Below are 15,564 nucleotides of genomic sequence, written 5' to 3' on the forward strand. Positions count from 1 at the left end.
GGGGGATGGAAATCACCAACCCGTTCCCTTTACTTTGTTTGGATTTCGAGATACAAAACGTGCAGCGATGAAAACTTCGCAAGTCTGGTACCGTTTACAAAAGTAAACTCTCTGTCTTCAGTCCTTGCTGGGAGATTTACACATCTTCCCTCCGGTGTTTTGATTGAGCTGTCACAGGCGAAAGCTCTTGGGCTTAAACATAACCTCCTGAGCCGCCTCGCCGTGTATTTCTCGGAGATTATTTTGCTTTACCATGAAGGTGGGCTGAGCAGAGCAAACTGACGAAAGAGTGGGCTGTTCCCTTGATCCGGGAGAGCTCCCTCGCTCCCCGTCAATGACTGCGTTCCAGAGCGCAGAGCACAGCAGAGGCAGCAGCACTGAGTGGCCTGTTCTTTTTCCAGCACTGCCTGGCAGGGAAGCTTCAAGTTCATTGAACATCCACCGTTTCTAGGAACTTAAAAAAAAAAATACTTCTTCAAATGAACACTGCCTAAACTCTTCAGGACCAAAATGGGTACAGGGGATTATATCTGCATCACTATGACCGGAGGGGCACCTTGGGGTTTTAGACTGCAAGGTGGCAAGGAAGAAAAGCAGCCTTTACAGATTGCCAAGGTAGGACAATAAGGAAATGTCTTTTTTTTTTCCCCTCCACTGTTTGGTGAAAAGGAAAGACACACTGTCAGCTTTTGGCAGTCTTTCCACTTTAAAATGTTTAATGAAGAGTGTTGTCCAGTAGTCATGTTCCACTTGAGTCTTAGCCTTACATGTATTTTTTTTAAGCAGATTTTAATTTTAAGAGAATTACAGTGCAATGCTATGCACTGTTAGTCTAGACCATTGAAATCAACGGGCTCAGACTGGAGTAACTCTGCATAGCACTGAATTGCAAAGCTCTTAAACTTTCTTACCTTTTACTTGCACACAAATGCCTAAGTTCTCTGAGATGCTGACTGCTTTTCGCTCCTGACGAACTTGTTGAATGGTGTTGAAAGACCTCTGTATATTAACCACTGGGTCTTAAGCTAGCAAACCCTCCTTTGACGAGAGAGTTGTGACACTTTTCTTCTAGTCTTGGCAAATGCACGGCTGCATGAGAAAATATGTCGACTGTTTCGGGGAATCTTGGAAAGTAGTATCATGAAGCTGAAGCTGTTGCTTAACATTAATCTTACCCACACAATCTACAGTCATCTTCATGAGGCGCTGGCTGTGCCTTGATATATGGTTGGTAGATTATTTGTTATTTGCATGATGGATCACATGAAAATTTAACAAGTGGCTCGGAAATCTGTTGTATTGTCAAGGGAATTCCGTTTTCTGCTTTAAAAGGCTTTTGAAAAAGACATACATTGATGAAGAATGGAGCTCTCATTTTGCTGTGCATTGGGGGCAAATTATGTTCATCAGTTCCATGTAATTCTTGCTTTAGAAAGTCAGATTTAGATTAATGAGCATTTCATTACATGTCAACCTACAAAACATGCAGCCCAATCTTATAGCTGTTGACTCAGAAGCCAGTCCTGAGGTGTTTCCTAATCACCTCAACATTTACTTGGGAGTAAGTCAGCAAAACATAATTCTGACTATGAATTTATAGGATCATGTGGCCTGGCTGAAAGTATGAGTATATTTGGGAGTAAACATAGGTTACAGTGTGTTTCCAATAAGAAAAGAAAAAGAGAATAATGGGAAATATTATTTGTCTCGCAGTTCTATGAAACATGAGTGACATTATTTCCAAATATTTAAGAACATGATATAGTCTACTACTTGAAAAGAATACCAAGTGAAACATTATACTTAAAATTTGTTCAAACATATCAGGCCAGTTTGTTTTGCAAACACAGCAAAAAATATTTCTCGCAAGTATAAAGTTATAGCTGTTATAAAATATCTAACTTCTTTTGGCAGGGGGATATTGCTTTTCATTTTCAATGAAAAACCTCTGCCAGTTGAACACACAAAAAAACCACAATTGGCTGTTTATCAAACAGGCATACAAGTATCAGATGAATGTATCATGGTCTGTTATCATGAAAAATAATTGCTTTATAGTGATAGATTTGTTTTGAGATGAATAACCCCCCCCCCAAAGGCTTGGCCATAACTGTTGCTTTGCAAAGGACAGTGGAATCCTGCCACCTAGTGAAACTTTGGTGTGAGAAAATGAAAAATGATTTCAATAAAGGAAGAGTTGGAGATTCCTTAAAGACTAACAAATGTATTATAGCATACACTTTCATGGGTTTGGGCCCACTTTGTCCATGCGTGAATTCTTAGTCCCTTGATTAAAAAAAAAAATTCTTCATGTCTTACAGGGAAAAATAATCTTCGCTGAATGACAAAGACATTGTGGTTTTGTCAATCTATAAAACTAAGCCACAGTGGTTTTGGATGTGTAGCTCAGATCCCTGGGATCAAAATTTCACAGATTGCATCTTAAGGCTTTGTAACGAGATTGGAAGCTATATCCATAATAGGGTTTTATACAGTGAAGGGTTTAACAATAAATGGGGAAGTCTTCTTCATAGTGTTAAGAGCATAAGGACTGCCTTGCGAGATCAAACCTGTACCCATCTGATCTTTCATTTGGAAGCCAGCCAAAAACATGTAGAAAGTATAAAGATGGTGGTCATTCCTGCTGCTTATCACACGAACACATGAAGCTGCCTTATACTGAATCAGATCCTTGGTCCATCGAAGTCAGTACTATCTACTCAGACTGGCAGCAGCTCTCCAGGGTCTCAGGCAGAGGTCTTTCACATCACCTGCTTGCCTAGTCCCTTTAACTGGAGATGGCACGGATTGAACCTGGGACCTTCTGCATGCCAAGCAGATGCTCTACCACTGAGCCACGGCCCCTCCACAGCACCTGGCACATGGAAGCTTAATTTTACTAATGTGCTTAGTAGCCACTGCTAAATTTATCTAATCCATCTATTTTTTAAAGCCAGCTGAGTTTAGAGAACACTGCCACATCGTGGGGTACTATATTCTATAAGTTAATACACATTCTAAGTGAATTTATGTATTTATTTATTGTTTGTCTACTTTATTGCTTTGTAGCCCAACTTTCTCCCCAATGGGAACCCAAACTGGTATACATCATTCTCCTCTCCTCCATTTTATCCTCATAACAACCCTGTGAGGTGGGTTAAACTGAGACAGTGTGACTGGCCCATGGTCACCCAGCAAGCTTCCATGGCATGTAGTAATTTGAACCTAGGTCTCCCAGATATTATTCCAGCACTCCTAATCACTATACCCCATTGGCTCTCTAAGCTAACATTCTCAAAGACTTCCTTCTTGCTCCTCATGGACATACTGTGAAACACTGTTATTCTCATTGGTTCTTGTAGGTTATCCGGGCTGTGTAACCGTGGTCTTGGTATTTTCTTTCCTGACGTTTCTTGTATGTTATCCGGGTTACACAGCCCGGATAACCTACAAGAACCAATGAACTCTGACCGTGAAAGCCTTTGACAATATACTGTTATTCTCAGTTGATAACTAGATAAAAATGGTTCTCAAAAATTATTAACTGCTAATACTTAAGCCCTTTTTGCTTCTATGAAGTTCCTGCTCTGCAAGTCACATTAAAATGAAGGAAGCAGCCTTGTAGTGGTACTTGGAAATTTTCTCCAATTGATATAAGAGTTATAAATTCTTGGTTGGCTGGTAAAAAAAAATGAAGAAGGTGCATTGGTTGAGTTTTTAATGGAATATAACATTGATTCAGGTGATTCTTTTTTAAATTTCATATGTTAATGACTTTGTGAACTTAGGCAGATCATGAGAAGTGTTGCATCATTGCTTGGCTCTCGTGGCCCTTTCTTACATGCCCAGGGAAATGTTGATTGCCACTTTGGGTCAGGAAGCAATTTCCCTCCGAGACAGATTGGCTGGGGATCCTGGAGGGTTTTTTGCCATCTTTTGGGCATAGAGTAGGCGTCACTGAGGGTGTGGGAGGAGGCAGTGAATTTCCTGCATTGTGCAGGGGGCTGGACTAGATGACCCTGGAGGTACCTTCCAACTCTATGATTCCATGTCCTCCTGTAATATTATATATTGATTTACATACTTTTGTCTGAGCTGCTGGTGATAACTTAAAACAACTGAGATTAAAAGTTTTATTCATTAAAAACAAGAAATGTAGAAAAAGTACTTGGATTGGCACAATCCTGAAAAAAAGTCTATAATTGTCCCAGGATCCCGATTTGTTAATCTTTCCCAGTATGCTCTCATGCTTTCCATCTGTTGGCCTATGAGGGAAAGGGCAGCCTGCCAAACTTCCAGTATGTTCTGTTGTTAGAATTCCCCAAGAGATCTTGTGACTCAGCAGAACTTCTGGACTCTCTACATCGATGTCCAGGCTATTCTAAAGAATTCTGGGGTCGTAGGCATGACTGGCATTGAAAGCTTCTTGAAGCTATCTGGTCTGTTTTTCTCTGGGGCCTTTCATTCTGTATATATATGTTTACAATACTTTAATCCTGGGATAACAGATCCAGAATTTTCTTTAGCATTTAGTTTATGCAGGAAACAGCCCATAGGTTAAAGTAAGCTGCGAGAGTATCAACCAGTATCCATCAAAACCAGTAGTTCTCGATTAATGTTTTTGACACAGTTGGGGTGTGGTTTACATAGGTCGTTTATGCAGGGGGGAGGTTGAGGTTGCTCGCTGGACCCACACTTTCCTGTTGGGAGTCTACACACCAGCAGTCTCCAAGCTCAAATCAGGAAGTATTTGAATCCCCACCCCTTGAAATGCTGCTTCGTAATTGGCTGTAGTGAGAGAAAAGTTCCCTGAAATCCAACTGCCACATAAAAAACCACGTTAAGAGCATTTTAAGAACAAAAACAAAAACGGAGCTATTTGAAAGGAAGGGCAGGGGAGAAACCCAAGCCTCATTTTAAAAAGCCTTATTCTCAGAAAGAACTCCAAGGAAGCCGGAAGTATTTGAATCCCCGCCCCTTGACATGCTGCTTTGTAATTGGCTGTCTGCTTGCTGTAAGAGAAACCAAGCTTCTATGTCCCGCTCTTTGCCTTATGCATGGGGATTTCAAGCGGACTGAGCTCAGGGGAAAGGGAAGTATTGGGTTAATAGAGGAACCAGAAATACTGGGATTTGTGAGGGCTGGCAGCAAGGTCTCGAATGGAGGGAAAACTCATGCATAACTCCAAGGAACAACTGAGACAAACGGGGGGAGGGGGGTGAACATAAATGAAAGTACCCATGCATAAATGACCATAATCAGTTATCCTGAAATATCAAAGATCATGTAAACTCCACCCCAGTTGACATCTCTGGTGAGTGAAGTAGGATATTTGATAGAGAAATACTTTGAGTGGCCCAATAAAGTTGCCAAGGGAATGTGGCTTAAAGTTAAGAAACAACCTTCCTCGTCTTCTTGGGAGCATTACTAAGTCATTATAACTGAACACGTACGTTATTGACAACCAAACATCCTCAAAAATCAGTCAGTCAAACTACTATCCTGTAAATGTATGTAATTAGACCTAGCCTAATGTATAGATGCATGGCAAGATGGTATCGCATTGCTTTTGTCAGAAGGATTCCCAGAGCTACATGCATCAAAATAAAATTACTCCCCAAAGTGTGCTTTTAAATTGATACACAGTCTGAAATTTGACTAGTGCTCTGGGTGTATTGGGAGGGAATAAAGAGATAATACAAAAGAAATGTCTTGTGTTTTAGTTTAACATTTCCTGTGTGTCTAAATGTGCCAAGTATGTCCCATTTGTTACTATCCTGAAATTTGTGAAGTAAGGATTGTACAATAGAAGTTAAACAATACTGTTTTCAACATACAGTGTGAACTTTTGAACTTTTTGCTTTTATAATGATATCATGACATCTAGCCCAGGCCAAAAACTATCAGCAACTGCTCTGGTTAAGGAGCCTAAAGCCATATTTGAAATAAGGAAAATATGTATTTTGTGGAAAAAAATTCTGCAAAACCTTTGACACGTCCATTTTTTCTGCTGGCAGTCCCTGAATGAAGTTCGCTTCAATGGGTTGGATCCAAAGTACAGCAAGGAGAGATCTTCCCCCCTCCCCTTTCCTGCCACTGCTTCCCGTGTTGAACTGAAAGCCATTCCTGAGAACTGAGATTTCCATGGCATGGGATAGTTTGCAGCACACAGGAGAAATTCATAAAGATTGTGAAATTCATGAAGATTCTTGTCTCCTTCAAACAGAAGTCCAAAGGGCTGGTTTGGATCCAACCCAGTGTTTTGTACATTTACATATCTCTAAACCTTTTTGTGTGTATGTTGGCATGCTAATGAAAATCAGAGAACATTTTAGAGATATTAATTATTTAGAATCCATATGGGACTTGTAGCATGTAGAGAGTTTTATCATTCTCTTATAGCATATCAATAACCCCTTTAAGAAGATAATTGTTATTACCATTACACAGATAGGATTTGAGACCTAAAACCAGTGTGTAAACTGCTTAGAATAGCAAATAAACCCCATCTCCACTTTTTTGGAGATAGACTACTATAGGGCCTCGCTGATGCCAATCCAATGTAAACCTGGCACTGATGCAGTTATGCCAACATAGGAATCACAAATGGGTAGGGCTAGGGTACTGTTGGGAGAGGAGTGATGTTTACAGTGCATTTCTGACCGGAATGCCTGCGCCGGGCTTAGGAGGCAACGCAGTGGCACTGCCTCCTAAGGAGGTTTTGGAGCAGCGCAACCTCCGCCCGGCACAAAATATCCTAAAAGGTGGAGTATCTCAGGCAAAAAGGGGGGTGTTCTCAAGCCATAACGGTTCAGGAGGCCGCCTAATGGCGGCTCCGCCCCCTGGCTGGCACCGGGACACCCCAGGAACGCCTCCCAGGATGCTGAAACGCCCCGGGAACACCTCCCGGGATGCCTACTCGGCCTTTGCGGTGTCCGGACGCTGGTGTCAGGCTCCGTCGGCATTCAGCGCCACAAACGCCGGCACTGGGGCCACAAATGCAGGCGTGCGCCACCCGGACATCGGTGCTGTGGGCCCTTGCGCCGGCATAGGCCTTCGCCGGCCTCCAAAGGCCTTTGGCCGTGGCCGCCGGCACATGTCAGGAATGCGTTGTTAGTGATGCATATGTCCTGACATAACGTTACATTCATGAAAATGCTGGCATAAGTGGAAGTGCTTTCATTGAACTCAGTGGGAATGTGTTCCCACCACACCTACATGGGATTACATCACTCTGGCCTAGGGTTGCCACCCTCCAGATGATGGCTGGAGATCTCCCGCTATTACAATGATCTCCAGGCGACAGAGATCAGTTCCCTGGAGAAAATGACTGCTTTGGCAATTGGACTCTATGACAATTGGACTCTAAGTCCCTTCCCTCTCCAAACCCCACCTTCCAAACCCCACCTTCCTCAGGCTCCACCCCCAAAATCTCCAGGTATTTCCCAACCTGGAAATATCTCCAGATCTGGAGAAAAAGGGCCACTTTATAAGGTAGATTCTATGGCATTACACCCTATTGAAGTCCCCCCCCTCCCCAAACTTTGCCCTCCTCAGGCTCCACCCCCCCCCCCCCAAATCTCCAGGTATTTCACAACGCAGAGCTGGCAACCCTACTCTGGCCTCTAATCCTGGCTGTGGTTTCTCCCATATATTGGGGCGGGGGGTAGAAATTTGGCAATGGGAACTGCAGTAAAAGAGCACTTTTCACAAGAAGAAAGCACATTGCACAAACAGCCATGGAGGAGAAGCTACCTTGTTACAGTGTATTGCTAACACTGCTCTGTTGAGACCCCATGCGGGTAGTCCATCTTGTCACATAAACATTGACCTGGGTATTGCATGCCTCCAGTAAGTGATACAAAGATGAGAACTCCAGACAGGTAAGCCAGAGGAGGGATCCTACGCATGAAATGTTGACCGATGCAAACCCCATCCCCCCACCCCACACAACAACATGAAACTGTGGATTAGCTCGACAACCCTTTTTCCTTTAGCAGTTGCTAACAGTGTCCTCCCCCACTAGGAACGACAGGGTAAATGTGCACACTGCAGAAAGAGGGGTGGTGGTGTGGAAATATGCAGGCATAACATCACAATTATGTAGGGGCATCCACTCTGTGTAAGGGCATGCTTTCAGTGGGAAAGTGGTTTTAGTATATTGCTACACTGTAGTTAATGTGGAAAAAGAACTCATGTTTCCTACATCAGGTGGGTCCCACAGTTTGTCAAGTGCAGTATGTTTACAATTCCACAGAAACTATCTAAGACACTTAGGAGAAAAGAACCTTTTGTTCCCTCCCGTTCTGATTTGTACTCAGATTCACACGACAGTTACAACTGAGAAAAAATTTCCACAACCTTTTATAATGTTGGCTATTACTTTTCATTGTAAACATTTCCACCATTCTAACTATTACTGTTCCCAGTTATACCTCTTACACCCTGAGCTATGGACCATCAACAGAGCCTTATATCCCCATAGACATGTGAAGGAGATCTCCTGCTATTACAACTGATCTCCAGCCGATAGAGGTCAGTTCCCCTGAATAAAATGGCTGCTTTGGCAATTGGACTCTATGGCATTGAAGTCCCTCCCCTCCCCAACCCTGCCCTCCTCAGGCTCTGCCCCCAAAACCTCCCACCGGTGGTGAAGAGGGACCTGGCAGCCCTAACGTACTGTGTGAATGACTAATATTTTAGAAAGTCCACATTTCTTCTTTCATTTGAAGGCCTAAAGGAAGGCCCATACAAGCCACTATCACTTGGCCAGAACTTTTTGTTTAGATGAATGTGAGGCATTGGCTTCCTACAACTAAATGGCACTTCAAATGGCACTTATTTACAAATGATTGTTAAGTTGGGCAGCATGCTAGGAAAAAGTAGTAGCTGCAAGCAGCTTTAGAGGCAGTATCCCAGCATGGTGTGTTGGGTAATATAGCCTGGAAGGAATGTTTCAGCCAGCCACTTCCATTGCCAAATAAGCAATAAAGACATTTAACTTCAGAGCAGGAAGACAATTGTAGGCCAAACCATTATAGGCATTGCTCTATCTTGTGAGGTACACAGTTTCCAGCCGCAGGCTTTTGCATATGAATGCAATAAATATGAATTTTAGGAAGCAACATATGGACTGTAGGGCAAGAAACCTCTAAAGTTCCTCTGGTTTTCCTCCTAATGTGCATGCTGAAACCTGTACCATTTGGTGTCTGGGTACATAATATTTATTTATTTAAAACATTTTAATGCTGCCTTTCCACCCAATCAGGATTTACAAGGCAGTAAACATAAAAACATTTAAAAATGCATTTAAAATGATAAAATTCAATTAAAACACATAAACTTACAACACTAGCAGGAAGGACAATACCATTATTGGAAGTATGCCTAGGGTTGCCAACCTCCAGGTACTAGCTATTACAACTGATCTCCAGGGCATTGAAGACCCTCCTGTTCCTGTTGGCAGCAGAGGATAGGACTCGCAACAATGTGTATAAATTATGGTAGGGTTGCCAGGTCCCTCTTGGCAACCGGCGGGAGGTTTTTGGGGTGGAGCCTGAGGAGGGTGGGGGTTTGAGGAGGGGCTTCAATGCCATAGAGTCCAATTGCCAAAGACAGCCATTTACTCCAGGTAAAGTGATCTCTATCGGCTGGAGATCAGTTGTAATAGCAGGAGATTACCAGCTATTACCTGGAGGCTGGCAACCCTAAATTATGGGCAGGAAGGTACTGGCTGGAAATTAGGATTTTTTTTTTTACAGCGATAGTTCAGCAGAGGTATTGGCTGCTTAGGGAGGTGGTGAGTTCCCTCTCTCTGGCAGTCTTCAAGAAGCGGCTGGATGAACACTTGTCAGGGATGCTCTCTAGGCCAATCCTGCATTGAGCAGGAGGTTGGACTAGATGGCCTGTATGGCCCCTTCCAACTCTACGATTCTATGATTCAATATGCTGTCGATACCCAGTTCTGTATATCATTATACAAGTCTCCTGGTGATGCACTAGAGGTCTTAAATCACTGCCTGGCTGCTGTGGTCAATTGGCTAAAAGTGAACAAATTGAAACTAAACCCTGAAAAGACAGAGGTGTAAGGTTTTGGAATGGCCTGCCTGAGGCACTGTTTATTCAATTTCTCATTTTGTTGATTGTATTGACTCACTCTGTGTAATCCTCCTTGAGTTCCTGTGAGAAAGGTAGGCTATAAATAATGTACATAAGGAAATAAATAAATATCATAGACAAGTGCAGAAAATGGAATTATGAAAGTAGAAGACAATGCAGGAAGACTATGATAAGAAGTGGAATATACAGCCCTATTCCCTTTATAAAAACGCCTTCCCGATATTTCCATCAAGTGCCCTCGTTATTCCTTCTGTTTATGGAATATGGTGCATGACGGAAACTAACATCAATTTGAGTGGAACTGTCTAATGTTATTTTAGGTCCAAACTGTTCTAATCATGTATTTTCCTATAAAAGACCCTTCCATCACCTTGTATTTATTTGAAACCTATGTTATTTTGTGCGGAAACGTCAGTCGTGAGCAGATTTGTACTCATGATGAATACAAGGATGTATGAAGAACAGCCATGCTAATAAGTTCTAATTACTGGATAGTTAACTGTATTACTTAACCACTCCTTCCCAAGATCACATGTAATTATTATGTCATGCTGGTCAGATTACGCTAAATAATTTTTCATTGGTTCTGCAACTACAGCTAAATATATTAGAGAAACATTGATCTGACGTTGGTATAAGATCTTTTGAGGCAGACAGTGTTTGCAAATTCCACCCCACCTATATGACTCTGTAATCTCAAATGTTAGTGATATTATCTAAAGCATGGGTTCTCAACAAGGGGGGAACCACTGATCTAAAGAATAACACAGCCTTGATCATTGCATAATTTGGCTGTAGAATCCCCATAAGGCAGACTACTAGTTTTTGCAGGGTTTCCCTATCTATGAAAAAATGATGCTGAGTAATATCTTGCTCTACTCTTATGCCATGGTACCTTTTGCTTTAGGCTGAAACTTTTTAGCTCGCTTCCGTGGTGCTCAACAAAGTCTGTGGCAGTGAATGTACTTTTGCAAAGGTGTTTCCATAGATACTGGTGAGCTTTCCCTAGGCTTGCATGCTTGGAGATATGTTAAAAAATGTTTATTTTATTGTGTGTGTGTGTTTTGTAGCTTTGTTTGGTTGCTTGATTCATTTCATTGGCTTGTTTTAATTTCATCGGCTTGTGTCAACAACTTGGTTCATTTTGAGGTTCAATTCATTTCAGTTTTGATTAGTTTTTTATCATTTCCCATTGATGTCAAAGAGCAAATTCCAATTCACTAAGATTTTTGTTTGTTTGTTTCCGAATCAGAATCAGATAAAGTAGGGGAACAACGCTTGTTAAATTTCATCCCAATAGATTCTGTTGTTGTTTTTTAATGGATGTAATGAATATACCAAAATCTCCAGGAAACGTTTACTTCAAAATTGAACTCACAGAGGGTAGAGCAAACAGCTCCAAATCTATAAATGTTCTCACATTTTCATAATTCCTTCCCAAGAATCACACTGATAGGAAAAGGAAGCAAGGAAGGGCTGTAGCTCAGTGGTAGAGCATCTGCTTGGCATGCAGAAGGTTTCTGGTTCAATCCCCTGCAACTTCCAGTTAAAGGGACTAGGCAAGTAGGTGATGTGAAAGGCCTCTTCCTGAGACCCTGGAGAGCTGCTGCTGGTCTGGGCAGACAATACTGACTTTGATGGACCAAGGGTCTGATTCAGAATGAGGCAGCTTCATGTGTTCATGTGAAGTACCGGTTAGCAGCTTTCATCTAGCTGCTATGTTTCTCATTTACAGTTTAAAATGGTCAATCTTAATTTCTCTCGCTTGACCTAACTGGTTGGCTCCAGGCCATTAGACAAGTGCCAAAAAGGGGGGCTGGGGGTCAAGTAAAGGAGCTATTTGAAGTGCTAATCAAATATGCAGATGACACCAAGTTAGGAGGGGTAGTTAATACCCCGGAGGATAGGGTCAGAGTTCAGAATGACCTTGATAGACTGGAGAGCTGGGCCATAAGTAATAAAATGGATTTCAATAGGAAGAAGTGTAAAGTACTTCACCTAGGCAGAAACAACATAAGGCACAGGCATAGGATGGGAGGCTGTCGGCTTGACAACAGTACATGTGAAAGATATCTGGGAGTCTTAGTGGACCACAAACTGAACATGAGTCAACAGTGTGATATGGCGGCTAAGAAGGCCAATGCAATTCTGGGCTGCATCAATAGGAGTATTGTGTCTAGATCAAGGGAAGTAATACTACCACTGTATTCTGCATTGGTCAGACCTCACTTGGAATACTGTGTCCAGTTTTGGGCTCCACAATTTAAAAAGGATGTTGACAAGTTGGAGCATGTCCAGAGAAGGGGGACCAGAATGGTCAAAGGTCTGGAACCCATGCCCTATAAGGAGAGACTTAGGGAGTTAGGTTTGTTTAGTCTGGAGAAGAGAAGGTTGAGGGGAGACATGATAGCCATGTTTAAATATTTGAAGGGATGTCATGTTGATGAGGGAACTAGCTTGTTCTCTGTTGCTTCAGAGACGAGGACATGGGGTAATGGATTTAACTAGGACATGGAGTAAATGGATTTAATAGAAAAGCAATTCCACCTAAACATTAGGAAGAACTTCATGACGGTGAGGGCTGTTCGATGGTGGAATGCACTGCCTCAGAGGGTGGTGGAGTCCCCGTCTTTGGAGGTCTTTAAGCAGAGGCTGGATGGCCATCTGTCAGGAGTGCTTTGATTGTGGGATCCTGCATGGTGGGGGGAGGGTTGGGGGTCACTGGGGATGTGGGTGGGGGGGAGGTAGTTGTTAATTTCCTGCATTGGGCAGGGGGTTGGACTAGATGACACTGGTGATCCCTTCCAACTCTATGATTCTAAGAGACAGGAAACAACTTACAGTGTGCATCATCTGCCATTTCAGAAGCCCTTGTTGCATGTATGTTTGAAGAACAAGCTATAATTTCTATTTTGCTAAGCTATTCAATACGTTTAGTATGGCTTGGTGGGCAGGAGAGGAATGGTAACAAGTCGTGTGGTTTGTTTTGCCCAGTAAAGATAGCTTGGAATGGATGGCTCTATTTAAATGCTTAAAAAAAGAAGCACCAATAGTTGGTTTGTGATGTGAACAAGCCTCAAATCATCAAATTCAAGCCAGGATTAAATTGTGGTTTTCAGTGCAATCTTAAAAGGGGGGTTGAGTTTAGGGAGCCCTTATCTTGGAGATACGCTGGCGTAAGAGACAGTTATGCCAGCTGTGCACCAGTGCAACTCAGGTGCAGGGCTCTGCACTGGCACCATAGTGGGCAGATCGTGGGGCATAGCTGGAATTAGTCTGCCCCCTAATGTCTTTCAGCCCAGGAATGCCCCCTTACAGAGGAGCAAAGCTGTGCTGACAGTAGGGTGGCCAACATGGCATCCAAGAAGCTTTGCTGAGGACTGGGACACCTCCAGGACTGCAGCCACAACCCCTTGGAAAGATCCAGTGGTGAGGAACCTGAGAGAGAGCAGGACCTTCTGTAGGGCAGGCTTGGCATAGGGGGCAGGAGCTAGGCCCTGGAGAGCTGGGCTGGCTCCTTGTATAGGGCTTGGATGGTCATCCTGTCCAAGTGGAAGCAATCCAAGCAGGTGCTGTCTGGCAGATGGAGAATTTGCCAGTATTGGCAAGCATGGCGCCTTCTTCACCATTGCAATACCAACATAGAGCACTGGCAGTAGGTGGATATGCTGCATGCCTAGCTGAGGCAGGAGAGGTAGGAGGGGTACCATGCCAGGACAGGCTGGCCAAGGCCTGTGGAGAGAGGGTGCTTAGTTCAAAATGGTCAAATGGGTTTGGGGCTCTGTGCTCCAGCTGCCACCATGCCCAACCCCACCTTTAACTTCTCCTTGTCCATGCAATGGCTCCCCTGTCTGCGCGGCCTCCTCCTGATGCCTGGTGTCCATTGTGGAAACCGGGGAAGGTGGGGTGAAACCAGGGGTGCCTCAACCACCTCCGCATCCCCCTGTGTTTGGATGGACAGCCTAACTGGACAGAGGCTGGGAATGTGCTTGCATGGCTCAAAGTGTTGCAATGATGGAGGGTCTGCCTGGCGCTGAGGCCATCATGTGGGTGGTTATACCACCTGTGGTAGTGGGTAGCCACGGCATCGAGGTGTTGTGCAGTGAGTGTGAGGAGTCCTGCTTTCCCCTTGACCCCGCGAGTGGACCTCCCCAACTGCCCCCCTTCCCACACCCCCAACACCTGATGACTCCTGTCCTTCCCCCTGCAGGTGACTCTCAAAGTGGCAACACTGTGGACTATCCATAGTGATGGCCAAGGGATGCACCGGGGCAGCTAGTGCCGAAGGCAGCCAGGACCCAAACCAAGAACCAAGGGAGGAAGAGGTCACTGCCAACATGACCACCCCATCTCCCATGCCGAGTTGCTTGTCCAGGACCCTGGGGCCCAATGACCCAGATCACCATCCCCTTATGCCAAGCCAGGAGGACATGGAGTTGAGTGAGGGGAAGAAAGACTGCAGTAGCCAGGCTGCAGAGGTGTGGGGGGGCCCTACAGAGATGTGATAACTGTGAAGCCACGTGGTGGTACTGAAAAAAATGGTAACGGGTGCCCACATGGGCTGAGGCTTTGCTCTCTCCTCTCTGTCCCTCTACCCCAGGACCCTTTCCCCTGATGTTCATAGCTGATGTTGTGTACCATCTCCATACCGTGACCCCCCATAAGGCGAGCTCTGGTGGCTGGGCCAGTTGTCCTGCGGACACTGGCAGTCATGGAATTACTGGAGCCAGCAGCTGAGGGTAGACTCAATGACTTTGAGTGGCAGTGGAGGAGCGGTAGTGGAGACTGGGGAGGGTGCAGGAGCCAGAGGCGAGCCGCACTCTCCAGATCTGGGTGGTGCGGCTGCTGGTGCCTTGAATGATGCTGGGGATTCTTGCCCCTTCCCAGGGCACAGGGCTCATGGCTGGCTTATCCCATCCCTCTCACGCCCTCATCCATGTGGGCAGCCATCCAGTGGGAGAAGCTGGAGTGCCTCCCAGCCTGGCAGGAAGCCTTCTCCAGGGGTCAACAATGGATGTAAATGCTGGCAGTGTCTCTGACAGCAGCTGCTGGGCACCTGGAGGGGCTGCTTGCTGTTGCGACAGACGTAGGGTAGGGACAGGTCACATTAGTAGCTGGCCACATAAAGCCAGCTACTAATGCTTATTTCCTGCCGGCCACCACCTGAACAAACCCTACAGGGTGTCGACAAACAGCACCACAGTTACGCAACAGTAGGGTTGCCAGGTCCCCCCTCCCAATTGGCGGGAGGTTTTAGGGAGCTGAGCTGGGGCTTCCGGATGTGCTGCATCGCCGCAGCCAATTTAACACTCATACCCCCAAATTTGGGGGTTTGAATGTTAGATCAGCCATGTTGATGTGGCGCTTCCAGAAGTGATGTCATTGCGTGCACACAATTGCTGCTCCAGAGCAGCTGTGTGGATTGGCGGGCAATTGCCCCCCCCA

General features: G+C 44.6%; 1 protein-coding gene across 1 annotated transcript in view; it reads left to right on the top strand.

Annotated features, from left to right (window-relative positions):
* The first annotated feature begins 367 nt into the window (after nucleotides 1-367).
* The window catches only part of SYNPO2 (synaptopodin 2), a 114,942-nt gene continuing 99,745 nt past the window's right edge, over nucleotides 368-15,564 (top strand). The window contains exon 1 of the mRNA XM_056855465.1: nucleotides 368-615. Within this exon, the coding sequence (XP_056711443.1) occupies nucleotides 511-615 (105 nt within the window). The 5' untranslated portion in view covers nucleotides 368-510. The remainder of the gene's footprint in view (nucleotides 616-15,564) is intronic.

Source organism: Euleptes europaea, chromosome 9 (assembly GCF_029931775.1).
Source record: "Euleptes europaea isolate rEulEur1 chromosome 9, rEulEur1.hap1, whole genome shotgun sequence".
Lineage (NCBI taxonomy): Eukaryota > Metazoa > Chordata > Lepidosauria > Squamata > Sphaerodactylidae > Euleptes > Euleptes europaea.